At 29.8% G+C, this 15009-nt stretch overlaps 1 protein-coding gene across 1 annotated transcript; it reads right to left on the bottom strand.

Moving 5' to 3' along the window:
* Nucleotides 1–2540: 2540 nt before the first annotated feature.
* Nucleotides 2541–14801, bottom strand: LOC107443125 (astacin-like metalloprotease toxin 5). The gene is made up of 6 exons (XM_016056893.4): nt 14568–14801; nt 11781–11848; nt 10578–10662; nt 7611–7725; nt 5592–5776; nt 2541–2841 (listed from the first exon to the last, which is right to left on the bottom strand). The coding sequence occupies exons 1-6, from the start codon at nt 14671–14673 to the stop codon at nt 2615–2617; spliced, it is 786 nt and encodes a 261-aa protein (XP_015912379.2). The 5' UTR covers nt 14674–14801; the 3' UTR covers nt 2541–2614.
* Nucleotides 14802–15009: the final 208 nt, after the last annotated feature.

Here is a 15009-nt window from a genome sequence, read left to right on the forward strand (position 1 = left end):
AAGAAGGAATGATCTGCAACTTCAATAATGATCACAGCGAGTTCTGTAATTCATTTTAAATAACAAATCCAGAGATGATCTTTATTTATAAACGTATTTTGACAGAGAAGTGTGATGGAATGATATAATTATCATTAATTAGGCCATTTATCTTGCAGAGTGGGGGAACTGTCACCGGGAGAACAGGTCTGGTTTGTGGTCAGAACACTTACATTTAAAGCATATTTAATGAGAAGGATATAATGGCGTGTTAGGACTTGATGGTAGCAAAATGCTTAATGATGCAAAGAATGGTGCGCCACAGATTTCATGATATTCAGACCTAAATCAATCACTCCATATTTAGACGGGCACTGTGTCACTTGTGTTAAGTTCCGCGTAAAGTAATGTAGCTCTAGTTCTTCAGATTTAACTTTAGTCCTAGTAAAAGCTAATAGAATAGTTTCTAATAACTATAATGTTAAAGCAATTAATTATTTGACATTAATTATTAATTATTGTAAAAGCAATTAATTATTTGACAATAAAATAACAGTTAATTCATTTTTACAAAGAGCAGGTGTATACATTTTCATTCTTCTCATTTTTCAATAAAAGTAACGGCTAAGAAGTATCTGTTTAAAATTTTATAAAGTTAATTTAGACAAATTCGCAATTTTTGCTTCATTGAAAATCAAATCTTTAATTTCTTTTTACACCATTATACGTTAAGGCTAAAGTAAAAAGCAGTAACGGGGGTGGGGAGGATGTGATTTTTATAAAACACAAGCATATTAGAAGGAATTCAGACTTACTTATTTTTGCTGACAAGGAGAGAAAGGGTCAAATATCACCAAAAAAAAAACATTCTTTCCTAACATTAGAGCAGCCTTTTTATGTATTATAAATTTTTGAATGAAGTATAATATGTTTGAAATATAGTAGTTAAGGCTTAAATTCTATTTTCGCTTACTGAAAAAGAATAAATGCTGTCAGCGAGAAGTTAGGATAGTCAGAATTAAATAGAAACATAAAATTGTAGTTTTTATATTAAATAAATAAAGCAAGAGAACTTAATATACACAATCAATTTATTTATAGGGCAGTAGCTAATTTTATTTCTTTTAACTAAATAGAAATTGTTCGCAACAGCTTTAAAAAAGCCTTTGTTAAAGATAAAATTATCTAGATTTCATAATCTTAAGAAAATTAATCCAATTAAATAAGTCAAATTAAGTGCAATAAAATTTTTTTTAAAAAACTGTAATTCAACAGAAGACGCAAGTTAGAGTTTACGGTTACCAATGTTCAACTGCATAGCCTTGTAATTTTGAACCCAATCCAGAAAACAGGAGAACTCCTGGATCAAGTATTGGGAGAAATTTGTCTTCGTGGAGGATCTTTTGATTGAACCAATCCGCATATGCGTCACATGGAGAGGAAAACCTCGAAGCCTCCCACGGCCAGCCTGACAACAAGGGGACTCTAACCCATGATTCGTCTACAAGTGAGAATATTTTTAGTCACTACTGTAGTTGGTGTGGCCCGGGTGCGGAATTCGTATCGATCAGCCATCTCTGGGATTTGAACCCGATCACTTCATTGAGGGGCAAGCACTCTATCCCCTGTGCCAACACAGCTCTTAACTTTATATTTTTATATAATTATCATAAAAGCTAACTAACTCTTAATTTTATGTAAAAAATAATTTGAGTAATTAAGATCAATTTTAAAGGACCAGAAAAAACGAATACATGCTTTACTTTGAGAGTCCGTTTGACTTTGAGATTCCACCAATAATAATCCCTTGTCGATGACTCCATATCGACCACAACTCTTTATATAATATAGGTTTCGTTTTCCTTTGATAAATTTTGACTCTCGACCAATCAGAATGCTGTAACTCAACGACCATCATCTGATTTCATCAGTTTATCAGTCTGATTGTAACGATCAATCAGAATGATTAACTAACTAAGTTAGATATAGGAACTTTAGCGTATATCAGTTCAGTATGTACTAGTAAAGTTTGTAGTGGTAATATTAAGAATCCGTTATCATTCTAGAGCTAGAATCGTACTGAAAACAATGTGATACAGGTTTATGAAATACTGATTCTGATAAAATATTGAATCTTATTTGATACTAGTTTGTTAACTCTTTCTTTAACAGCAAACATCGCTTGAAATTTTAGTCAGACACTTCATTGGCAAGTGAGATCTCAGACAGTCCAGATATCGAAGGCAAAAAGGAATCGTTATACTTTAGCTCTTTGTTTAAAGAGTTGTGGTTGATAAACGTTTAAAAGCAATTAGTTTTACGTTTCTAGTAGCTTATAATATTTTCTGAATTAATGTTTGCAGCTTGGCTACATGGCATCAGCTTGTTTGCAGCTTGGAGCTTGGCTACAAAGAAATTTTAACAAAGATTTCAGTATGATACTGAATTCGAAATGATATCGAAACCAGAGTCAAACTGTAAACGGTGTTTCATAAACCGGTATAATTTTCCCCCATCAAGAAATTCTGTCCAATACGTAATTTAATTATTAATTTCAGAAATAAGAAATGTGGTATTGTTTTATTTATATGTTTTTGTCTTTCTTTTACAAAAGGCATAACATGTCATACAATATTTAAACTTGGCACTTGTACATTTTGTTGATTTTTTCAATGTCAGATTTTGCCATCTTTGTTTTATAATTAGCATTTGTAAGAACCACGCCCTCTTGTAAGGGCACAATAGTATCGTTGCCATTTTTGGACCATGCCGTGCTTTCATAAATCATGATGGAGTCGTAATCAAATTGAGTGTACAAAACTTCCATTCGTTTTAATACTTTTTGAAAGTTATGTTGCTCATCTGAAAAAAAGAAGATATTATTAAACAAAAAAAAATTAATTTTCTACTGAATTTAGGGTATTAAAAATTTACTTCCTTACCAGATAAAATAGTGAGAACAGGGTACAATGATGTTTACAAAAGAAATCGATTTGTTAAAAATGAAGGTGAGTAGTTCAGTGCGTTCGAAAATCTTTCATCCGTGAAGCTCACAGCGAAAGCAGATAATTTTATTAATATTACTTCTATTTGTGTTAAACATTACAGCAGTTGGGTGGAATATACATGTGGCGTAATTATAAATTAATTTTCCTATAATTTTTTTTGAATAATGTTACCCTTTAATTCAGAGGAAAATTGGGGCTACTTAGCCCACCTTTCAATAACTCTCACAGAGTATCAAAATGCGATAGACTCAAGTACTGAATAAAATTCTGACCTTTTTGCCTGGGTGGAATATACATGTGGAGTAATTATAAGTTAATTTTCCTACATTTTTTTTGAATAATGTTACCCTTTGTTTCATAAGAAAATTGAGGCTACTTAGTCTACCTTTCAATAACTATCACAGAGTATCAAAATGCGATAGACTCAAGTACTGAATAAAATTTTGACTTTTCTGCCTGGGTGGAATATACATGTGGCGTAATTATAAGTTAATTTTCCCATATTATTTTTTGAATAATGTTACCCTTTGATTCATAAGAAAATTGGGACTACTTAGTCTACCTTTCAATAACTCTCACAGAGTATCAAAATGCGATAGACACAAGTACTGAATAAAATTCTGACCTTTCTGCCTGGGTGGAATATACATGTGGCGTAATTATAAATTAATTTTCCTATATTTTTTTGGATAATGTTACCCTTTGATTCATAAGAAAATTGGGGCTACTTAGCCCACCTTTTAATAACTCTCACAGAGTATCAAAATGCGATAGACTCAAGTACTGAATAAAATTCTGACCCTTCTGCTCATGTTCAATTAGTTCGTTCAGATGAAAAATGTAAGATTAAAAAGGAATAAAATATTAAATTTGATAAAAATTTCGTACTTATGAAATTTCTTGGGAAAAAGAACTTTTAAAGAATTACTTGGCAAAATTTTCAACATTTGTGTCGATGATTGATTGAATGATTATTTCATGTTCCTTATTTCATTTCATTTATTCATTATTTCATTTTCATTCACCAGCGTTTATCTAACCATCATTATTTCCAAAATTTTATCTCCAAGGAAATGACATGGCAAATTCTTTTTTGAAGTTCACGTCTTGTGACTTTTTTTAAACAGCGTAGAGGACAGTTGGCTAAATCGTACCACCTTCGATTTCAAAAGAGGTTTTGAGTAAAGAACGTTCTATCGGAAAAATCAGAAAGGTTTTATTCACATGGATATCTATGTCGAAGAGCCAAGTCACTTTGCACTTGCTCCCCTTAATTGCTCCTCGTATGCAGTCTATATCATACTACTCAAGTTCAACGTTTCAACTTTATCTACTAAACAGGTCTTTTTTTTAAACCTTTTAAGCTGTACAGCCCGTTAACTGTCTAAAAGAGACTGAGAATTATTTTTAGAATAACTTTCACAAAATACCCAAATTTCTAATTTAGTTAATGAGACTTATAATAAAACTACAGTATTCATAACTCAATTTAAAAGGATTTCACTATTTTGGTGCATCAATATTTTATCAAACTTACTATTTGGTAAAATTTTCAAACTATACGGGAATCAATTGGTGAGACGAGACTAATTCAATAAATTCAATGAGATTTATTATCTTTACGATGAAATTCAATCATTTTTTGTTCCCAGATGAGAGAAAGTGATGTGAAACATCTAAGGGATGAACCTTCTGGTAAGTCAAGTAATGATCTAGTAATTATTGGTTGGTAATTTGATTTGATAGACTGATTTGTCCCAGCACCATGAAACTAATTTCCCCATTTCTGAAAAGGAACCGTTGTTGTTGTTGTAGTTCATTTACGTCGCACTAGAGCTGCACAATGGGCTATTGACGACAGTCTGGGAAACATCCCTAAGGATGATCCGAAGACATGTCATCACAATTTTGATCCTCTGCAGAAGGGATGGCATCCCCGCTTCGGTAGCCCGACGACCTGCACGCGAAAGGTTGGTTATAGACTGCAAAAAGATGTAGTTTTAAGAGGATGTAGTCATAACGCGTGAGATACTTTTCATAGCAAATTATCTTTCACCTCCATAACTAATTTAAAATTTAAAGTACAGAAAAAAGTGAGTTCAGACAAACTTGGAGTAAACCATGACGTTTCACATACTGAAGAAAATTTTAAAATATCAAAATGAAAACAACTTACGAGAAGATAACCTAAGATTACGCAATGGGAAAGTTCTCCTCCAATAATTTATTTGCCTTTTGATATTTAGAAATTATTTTTTCAGAAATTGAAAATTCCTGGCTTACTCTAGGTTTGCCTGATCTCACATTTTCTTTCGTTTAAATTTTTAACTAGCAATGCAAATGAAAGACAATTTGAAAAGAAAGGTTTCTCCTGTAATATGATGTCCTCTTAGGAAGCAGTTCTTGTAAGAGTCAGGCTTTGTAGCAAGTAACATCATGTTCCATTAACAGTTTAGAGGCTTATAATACTGTTACTATGCGTGTAACAGTTAAAAAATGTAACATCTCATTTCTTATTATGGTATTAAACAATTTTATAGGTCTACTCTAAGTAATTGTAATTTGGTATGTACTCTAAGTTAATTGTAATTTGAAGAGTCTTACGATCTTTTACATTCTCCAAGTGGATCTTAACATAATCATCTCTGTCAGACCTGTTATGTTCGTGATAGAATCCAACTGCATGCATCAATTCATGCATTATTGTCCCTACACGATGGCATCCTTTTCCAAGAGATACGGGTTGTGGTTGTTGTTCGCGATACTGTTTTCCAACATAAGAGGTACATCTAAATAAAAAAAATTACAGGTTCAGAACCACATCTATTTAATGAATTGAAGGCTCAAGTTTCTTCTATCTCTGTTCATCAACGAGTTTGATAGCTTCTGCTTCATCGTTATTTATTAATTAAGAAGCAATATTTTTCGAGAAAGCAAAGAAAATTTTATTAAGGAAATGTATAAGTATCATAAATGCATCTAAAAATATTTCGTTGTTGTTGTTGTGGTTGGTTCTAATGCCACTGGCCAATACCAGCAAGCCTGAATGGTGAAACCAAGCAAATTTTAGTCAGAGAGTGCGTTTCATGTTCTTCAGTGGCTAATCTATGGCCAAGAGTACAACTTCAGACACACACACGTCGCAGACTGTTTATAGGACAGACCCGTACATACATCCATTCATTCATCTACAGATAGCAATTTTGACCTGAACCAGGGAACTATCAATCTCCAATGCAGTAATCCCAGAGGTATGATTTGTTAAGGAAACTTGGAATACTTTGTGACCAGGCAGATTTAATGTGCACCAGTCACCATTTACTACACGGGGAATCTGTGACCAGCGGGGATCGAACTAACGATCTCTTAGACATGGGTCGAATGCCTTACCAACCTCAGTATGTTAATCGTAATGAAATGATCAATAATCAGAATTGAAAAACAAGCAATTATTTTTGAAGAAAACCCCCCTCTGGAATACAGATTTTGTATTCTTATGTTTATTAGTTTAATTTGGAAAATCTCAATGGCAAAACAGAAACAAATTCACGCTGTTTCGTATTCGATTATAAACAATTTATTGACGATATCGAAAGTAAGCCAATACTATAAGCAAAAACAGTTTACGAATGGTGTGAATGCGCTAGATCTTGGTGCATTCATCTTACATTATTACATTGAGTTAAGAATTAAAGACACGCTTTAAAATATATACGAAAGCTTGATTTTGTGTTCACTTAATATAAAGTGTTTTTCCCCGCAATATTCTTGGTTCTTTAACGTCAAATTATGACACTTTTTTAAGAGGAAGCAAACTTTTTAAACTTTGTACGCATTGTTTGGTTTGTTAGGTGTATGTATATATATATATATATATATATATATATATATATATATATATATATATATATATATATATATATATATATATATATATATATATGTGGAGTTTGGAGCTGTTCTTACAGTATTATAGTGTAATAGCTTCGAACATTACGTCATTCACCATCTTGTAATATTAAAAGAAGTTGCATCATCCTCTTGACATTGAGAGGCGCCATTCAGTCCCGAAGGGAAACTCCCGAATTTATAATTAACTCTTACTTTACACCATAGAACAATCTAATTCTTAGTCACATGCATTCCGGAGACCACTGCGAGAAGGCAGCTCTCACAAGTCATGTCAATAACGTTAACTGTTATATCCTTCCATTCTTTTATTTCTATTAAATTGTTATGTTGTTAAATTATCGTCGTTATTTACTCCAATGCTGCACTAACTCCCACACACACACACACACACACACACACACACATATATATATATATATATATATATATATATATATATATATATATATATATATATATATATATATATATATATATATATATATATATATATATATATATATATATATATATATATATATATATATATATATATATATAAGCAAGCAAATTTCTAACGGTAAATTTCTTTTACTAAACTTTTTTCTTTACAACGCTTAAAAAAGTACTAAACATTTAGAAAAAATTGAAAATATTTTTTTCAACAAATTATAAGAAACGGAAAGCATAAAAATTTAAAAATAATAAGAAAAACATATTAGATATATGTACCCAAATCCGTCATGTATCCGTATGTAATCCTTTTGTTTAGTTCTCGGAACAAATCTCACACAGGTTTTTCTATGAAAATATGCAAACGCCTCGTTAAGGCCTTTTCTCTTTCTATCTGTAATTGTACAATGACAACGAAGATATAAAAATTTAATAAAAGAGAGCTAAACATACACGAATAAGGTTTTAAATGAGTACGTAAAAAATAATTTTACTTTTGTTAAATCTTTTGTTAATTTGTTAAAGCAAAACATTTAGTAACTGCCGTTGGAAGTAGATTGAAACTTGATGATAGAAGTTCATTATAAAAGTTCGTTATAAAAGTGACGCCTCTTACGTTTTTCGATTCATATCTTGCAAAAATAAAATTATTTTCTCATTTTTGGACAATTTAAAAAACATTGTTTTTGATTTTTTTATCACTTCTATTTTCTGAGTTTGCCTCTTTGTTTACGTCATAAAGTAGACAAAATTTAGATTGACAATTAATTCTTTTGAATGGCAATTTAACAATGTAGCGAGCGTAACTTTAATTAACTTTGTGGTTGTAACCTTAACTGTTTGAACAGCCTCGTGAACTCCTCAGTTTGGTGGATGACATCGTCAGAATGAGGCGTTCAGTTTTTTCACCTATCTCTTAATTTCACTCTATTTTGTTCCTTTCTTTTAAATATTCCATTTGAGTTTATTTTTTTTCAAATTTCATTTTAATACTTTTGTCTATTAAATAAATCTTTCACTCAAATGCAGGAAAATTTGTTTCCGTTTATTTCTTGTTTTGTGCCTTTTAAAATTTAAGATACCAAAGCGGGTACAAATTTGCACCCAAAGTGGGGCCCGGTCCTGTTAACTAGTAATCCTTCCAACTCCATTACTTTGTCAACATTTAGTTGTGATAAAACTGCATGGTTAGTCTGGAAATAATAATAAATACGTTCTTAGTCTAAGGATATATTAGTTTTTATTTATAAAATATCTTGACGAACATTCCTTGTTCTACTATATTTAATTTAAAACTGATATGTGGTATCCATATTTTATCAAAACGATCACAACATTAAGTTTGCATTGAATGGAGAGAAAAAGATTTAAGTTTTTATCGCCATCTACACAGAGTTCCAAAACATATTTGAGGCAGAAAGTTGTGAAAATTTTGATTGACGTTAACTTTTCATTTTGTAACAATAAATTTTACAGTAAACAGAAAACTATTGCAACTTGTATTCCCACGAGACATGAAACGGTAAAAGAGAATGAAGTGCTTTAGTTACTTGAAAAGCTTTCGAAGTTTATAGGTGAGAATTTACTTTTGTAAAGATACGTATTGAACAAGGTGTTGTTCGAATAAAAATAGACTATTGATAGATTGAGGGATCAGTGTCAACAGTATGTAATTTTCAAAAATATGAACATTATTTTATAATAATATCTGGTAAATGATGCAATATCGTAAAGCGGGTATAGTTCTGTTTTAAATTATCCTAGTTCTCCGTAACTTCAATTATTAATGATCTCTTTTTTAATTATTCTTGACCTAAGTTTAATTATTAAGAACCTCTTTTACCCTTTTACTGTTTTACTGACCATTTTTATGTAACAGTGTTATATTTTACCTAACAGTGGTTGATTTTCTCCTTATTCTTATATTAGCACTAAAATGACAGTGACTGTCATTGTGATTTCGTTTTTCACCTTGAATATTGTTATAAACATATTTAAAAAGCTTACAAATTTTGAACTAAAAATTGAGGTCACTTGTTTCGAAGCCCAATCATACAAACATATCAAATTTATTTCTAAAATAAGGGGGGGGGATAAATAATTGAAAATGTCCTCCAATAATAATTTAATGTCTAAACAAATAACTAGTATGGCCATAAAATTAAGCCGTGAAAATTTACTTCGGGTTTTCGGTTTGAGTTAACTTAAGCCAGAATATGCCATGTTAAATAATATAGCATGAAAAATATTATCGTTTGTAACTAGGTGAGATACGTTTATGCTTTTTGAAAGTTTTATAATATTTGTATAGAAATTTCTTTTTCTAGAGAAGGATTAAGTTCTTTCTCCGTGAAATGGCTTTGCATCTTTCAAGTGGAGTGCTCTCTTCCCTGAACAACACCTACCTTGTCACTGACTCACATAGTTCAGTTGAAATTTTTAGACCATTGAAAAGACATGATTGTCTTTGTGTCCACCTTTTTCGTTTAAACATTGTTGATTCTCCTATATGATCTCTTTGTGTGACAAGCTTGGGTTTGACTGATTTATATTTGGGCTTTTGTCCAGCACTGTCTTCTTTCTCTAGTCAAATTGGAATGCCCATGGTCTAAAGGCTTAGTGACCATTACTATCATTTATTAAATAAATAAAAATATTTTTTGCATAGATGGTTGAAATAAAAACTCAATTATTGCCCTTTTCCTTGCTGACTTATAGAATTTAACTGCAGATAAATTAAAATTCGCTGAGGAACGTGGAATGGGGGTTCTCCTTTAACTTAAATGGCTATAACTTGTAAATGCTTGTAATGGCTATTTTCGTAATGGCTTATAAGGGCTTGCAATGGCTATATTTGAGGTAACCCTCTCCAGTCTTAAAAATTGAGTCCTAGAACATGAAGATACGATCACTAGATCCCAATTTACTCGAGGTGGTTTGTTTATTTTTTGCACTGTACTTAACTTTTAACAAGTATTTAAAAATTGCCTTTTAAGGGGTTACTTATACTAAGAAAATACTGAGAAAATTAACTAATTAAGGCATACTAAGACTGAGAAAATTAACTAATTAGGGAATACTAAGACGATAAGGTTACAAAATATTGTTTTTTACTGCGTTAGTTTATATTGGTAGGCTTAACTAAGCTAATTTTTGTTTTTTATGCAATGAAATGCTTTAGTATAAAACAAAGGTAAAATAGAGTTAATGATTAAAATTTAGCATTAAATAAAAACTAATTCCTACCATCAATATCCTCTGCTATTACATATGGTATTGTTGCATTGCGCCACTTGTACTCTTTTCCTCGTATACCACCTCTGTCTGCATTCTGAAATTGAAATGATATAGTTACTTTTTTTTCTTTTTTTATGCTTTTGTATTTATATAATTCGCTTTGGCTTTATTAATACTATATTAAAAAGCACAATTTTTGTACATATAATCATGTGAGATGATGTTATCATTTTCTTTCAGTATTATTGTTAAGTTTTCTAATTTAATATTTCTTTTAATTTTTCTTTAATTGTTTAATTATTTTTAATTTAAAAATTTTTTTTTTGTTGTTTCTTTTCTTGTTTTAATTATGTATATATATATATAGTTCTTTTTATTCTACCAATAATCCATTATTTATTTAATGTTTTGGTTATATTTAAGTGAAATATGAGTGAAATTGTTTTTTTGAATAATATATTTGTTCTAATAATTACGTACATATTGAATAAATTATGAAACACAAATGCGCTTCTAAAAACTGCATTGCCATCGAAGTTTGCAATTCAAAGTAAAATAACTGAATTCAACAATATTTATTACTTTGAGATTATCTTGAAATAATATTTACTAGGCCCTCCTTTCAGTAGGAGTAACTGCTTCCGGCTTAATCTCACTTGCCATTCTTCCTACTTTTTTTCGCAGATCTTTTCGTATATAACATTGATAACATTTTCTCAAATTTAAATTCAATACATATTTTTATACCATTTTCGGTAACTTTCAATTTTAATAACTCAGCTTTAGGTATTGTACTTTTAAGTAAAAACAGTTATTCAATCAGGTAAGAATGCTTAGTTTTTTATCACTATAGCTCTGAAAACTGAGGCATAAACTTTATGAATTAATCGAGTATTTAAAAGTTTGAACAAGTTTGTATAGAAACTACTTTTTATTCTCATTTCATAATAAGATCAAATTTTAAATATTTGAAGCTTTCTGCTTGAAGAAATTTGTTTTTTTCTCAAAGGAAACAAGAAAAAAAAACAGTTGGGTCGAGAGTTTTTTAAGACATCCATAATTTCAGTTAATAGTACAATTTTCTTTTTAATCATAATTTTTCAGCAAAATTTTCAATTTTTTTGAAATTTTTTGCTCTGAATTGATGAAAGAAATTTTGTTTCATTTGAAAATGTAAAAAGATTTGAAATACCTCTATCAAAATCTACTTACGAACATTTCGTTAACTCCAAGCATATCTCCATCAAATAAATCTGGATTTCTCATGGCTGCAATTGTTTCTGAAAAACATAAATTAAAATTTTTTATTAAGAATTATTTTCATAATTTTCAATGCATAACTTCGAAAAAACAGAAAAAAACAGGTAGATTTTATGCTAACCGTTTGTAACTGCTTGTAGCTATGTAATTATACTAATTATGCTAACTAGTTACATGCTTGGTTGTTTTGTACCTATGACAACTGATTATAATTGAACTTCTACAGACAAATTAATTTATTAATATTTGAGAAACAAGTACGGAGCTCAAACTATCTAGTATAACACAAAAAGCTGAAGTAAAAATAGATCAAGCTTGCTGTTATATTTCCCCACCTCTCTTCGTCCATCCATCAGACTTCCCTATATTACGGGCTTCTCTTTTTTGGCGATGTTGGCGGAAAAAAGGGCACCATGTGACACTTTTGAGACAAGTTTGCTTTCCTGGTAGACTCGTGTTTTGTATTTAAAAAGGCAATGTAGGAAAGTTAAATTCAGAAGTGTTATGATAATCAAAACAGTAAAATACTGGATAATTTTTCAACACTTTTCTAGATTAGCAATTATTTTACAATTCCAGTTTTTTGATGTGTATAAACTGTATTGTTTGCATTCAAAAATAAAATATATGGGAAAATGAGTTTTTGTAATAGTTTAAAAAGAATAAAAGTGTATCTTTTGATTACACTTATTTTTTCATTAGTTGATTCATTAGTTTTCAGAAATATCTCACGTTATTTTGCAACAGACCTGCATGATATATTTTTAATTGGCTTACCAATATTAATGTTAAAAAAAAACTCATTTAAATTTTCTCTGACATGAATTTTACAACCGTTCTCCAGATTGCCAAACAATATATATCTTTTTAAATATTAGAATTTTTGAAAATATTTACTAGAAATGATTTTAAACATGTCAAGGTGTCGAAAAAAAATTGGAAATTAAAAAAATCTGCATACTCTTGAAAAAACTTTAAAGAAATAAATCTGTTTCCATCTTTTAAATTTTTTTTATTTTATTTAACTTTTACAACTGTGATGATAAGGATAGCCAACATTATCCCCTTCGCTTACGGCAGGAACAATAAGTGGATCAGAATTGCTTCATCATACTGAGCTCCGTAAGCAAAAGTTTAATAACGCTGCTATTATTCATAATTTTTTCATGAAATTATTGCAATCAAAAAAGAGCAGACGATTTCAATTAAAAAAAAATTGACAATTTCATATAAGAACTTATAATTAAAAGTTAAAAAGCTTTGTCTTAATTTTGTATTTTATAACCCCTCTTCTCTCTAGGCAAATATATTTTATTAACTGTATTAATTCAAAGCAAGCTGTGGAAATTGAAAAAGAAATATTGAAGAATTTATTCTTCAAAAATAATTCTAGACAAACAAAAAGAAAGTAAATAAGGAACTAAAGAAGTAACAATGCCACCAAAAGTTTGTGTACTTTATTTTAGCATGATTTTTTTGAAAAAGACATATTAATGAAGAATAATTTCATATAATAATTACTGTATAGTTAAGTTGTGTTCTTCTTGTTATATTTACTTAAAAGATAGTTTTGAAAGCATAAAATTAGACTTCGGAATGAAAATCATCGGAATTCATTCGATGTTTTAAGGAAAAATAAGAAAATGCTAGAAGTTCATTAATAGGTTATGTTATTATTATAATTCCAAAAAAAAAGATAACTTATCATGAATATCCTCTTAAATATTTTTTGTACAGCTGAATGCTGTACAGTAAAAAGCTATTAGGATTTTTGACTAAATTACAGCATCGTTTTTCTTCCATTGAAATAACAAGGAGAAACGGAATGTATAATTATTTCCCTCTCAATCTGCCCTCCAGTCACGTGATGTCAATCTGAAGACAAAATTTACCCTGATCCGTGCGCTCTTGTTATATTCCACCTCTAAGGTACAACCTCTTGAATAGCTTTTGACACATATGATGGCTTTTACTCTATCGATTAAATATGATACACATACTAGCTTTTAATCTATTGATTGGGTATAATAGATATGGAATTATTTCAAGTTCTGAATTTGTGAAACTTAATTATTTTAAATTATTACGTACGCAAAAATTTCTATGTCAGGAATAACAACTCATTAAAATTAAAAACTCTTATTCAGCAAACATTTCCTTCCATTCCCTCTGTTTCGTTGTATGGATAAAAAAGTTCTTTTTTATAGCTATTTCAATGTAAGTCTATAATCATAATTATTGTTCTTTCAGATAGAGCTGAATGAAGAATAAGTTTTAATCTTTACATCGGATTCAATAGCTTTCTACTCATTCAATTTAAAAGTTTGCTTCTATAATATTAAACTAGTTTTAATTTTAGCTATATAAACAATATAAACTATCCAAAATAAAAAAAATACATTTGGATAAATGTTCTATAACTAGTTCCATTTTCTTCCTCTAACGAGTCCATTATATTCTCCTTCAGATTGTTATTTCTTCCTTCAAAATTCTTACTGGGAGCAAAATTGTCCGCAAGTTTGGCCCGTAGCATAAACTTAAATGAACCCCAAACTTAAGTGAGGCTATAAACTTAAAATGAGCAATAAACTTGTTTGTTGATTATATTCTTTTGCTATCTCATAGGACCCTTGTACAGTATTTTGTGCAAGTCGATACGTGCATGAGATTTTCAATAATATGCATTATTTTTTTTTAAGTGCTTACGAAATTTTTTTATAATAACTAAAAAAAACTTACCTTTCCTCTCACTTTCAGAGATTTCAATTGAATCATCGTTAAGTTCTCCTGAAAACGGAAGAGCAAAAGAAGTGGTCAAAAGGACCAGAAAGTAAAAGATTTGCATTGTGAACTATTAAATTCTAGATGAAATTATACTATATGCTAATTTTGAAAAGTTTCTGTTTAAATACCTGTTGTAATCGCGTAAACAATCGACCTTTGGAAAGTAGCACCTGTGTTAGAGAACACAAAATCACAAGACCTTTTTTATGTTGTCTAGTAATTTAATGCTTTAAAATTATCGCAATAAAAGATTATTTTTATTTACTTTTTTAAATTATCACTGATCCGAGCAAAAAGTCCATTTTCTGAGTAAACATGTTTTTACGCATGTTTACTTTATCTTAAAAAGCTTGTGGCATATTTAAATTATTTGGACCAATAATAAGATTTTCTTTTT

The sequence above is a fragment of the Parasteatoda tepidariorum genome, chromosome 7, assembly GCF_982258835.1.
Source record: "Parasteatoda tepidariorum strain Cologne lab strain chromosome 7, Ptep-v5.0, whole genome shotgun sequence".
NCBI lineage: Eukaryota > Metazoa > Arthropoda > Arachnida > Araneae > Theridiidae > Parasteatoda > Parasteatoda tepidariorum.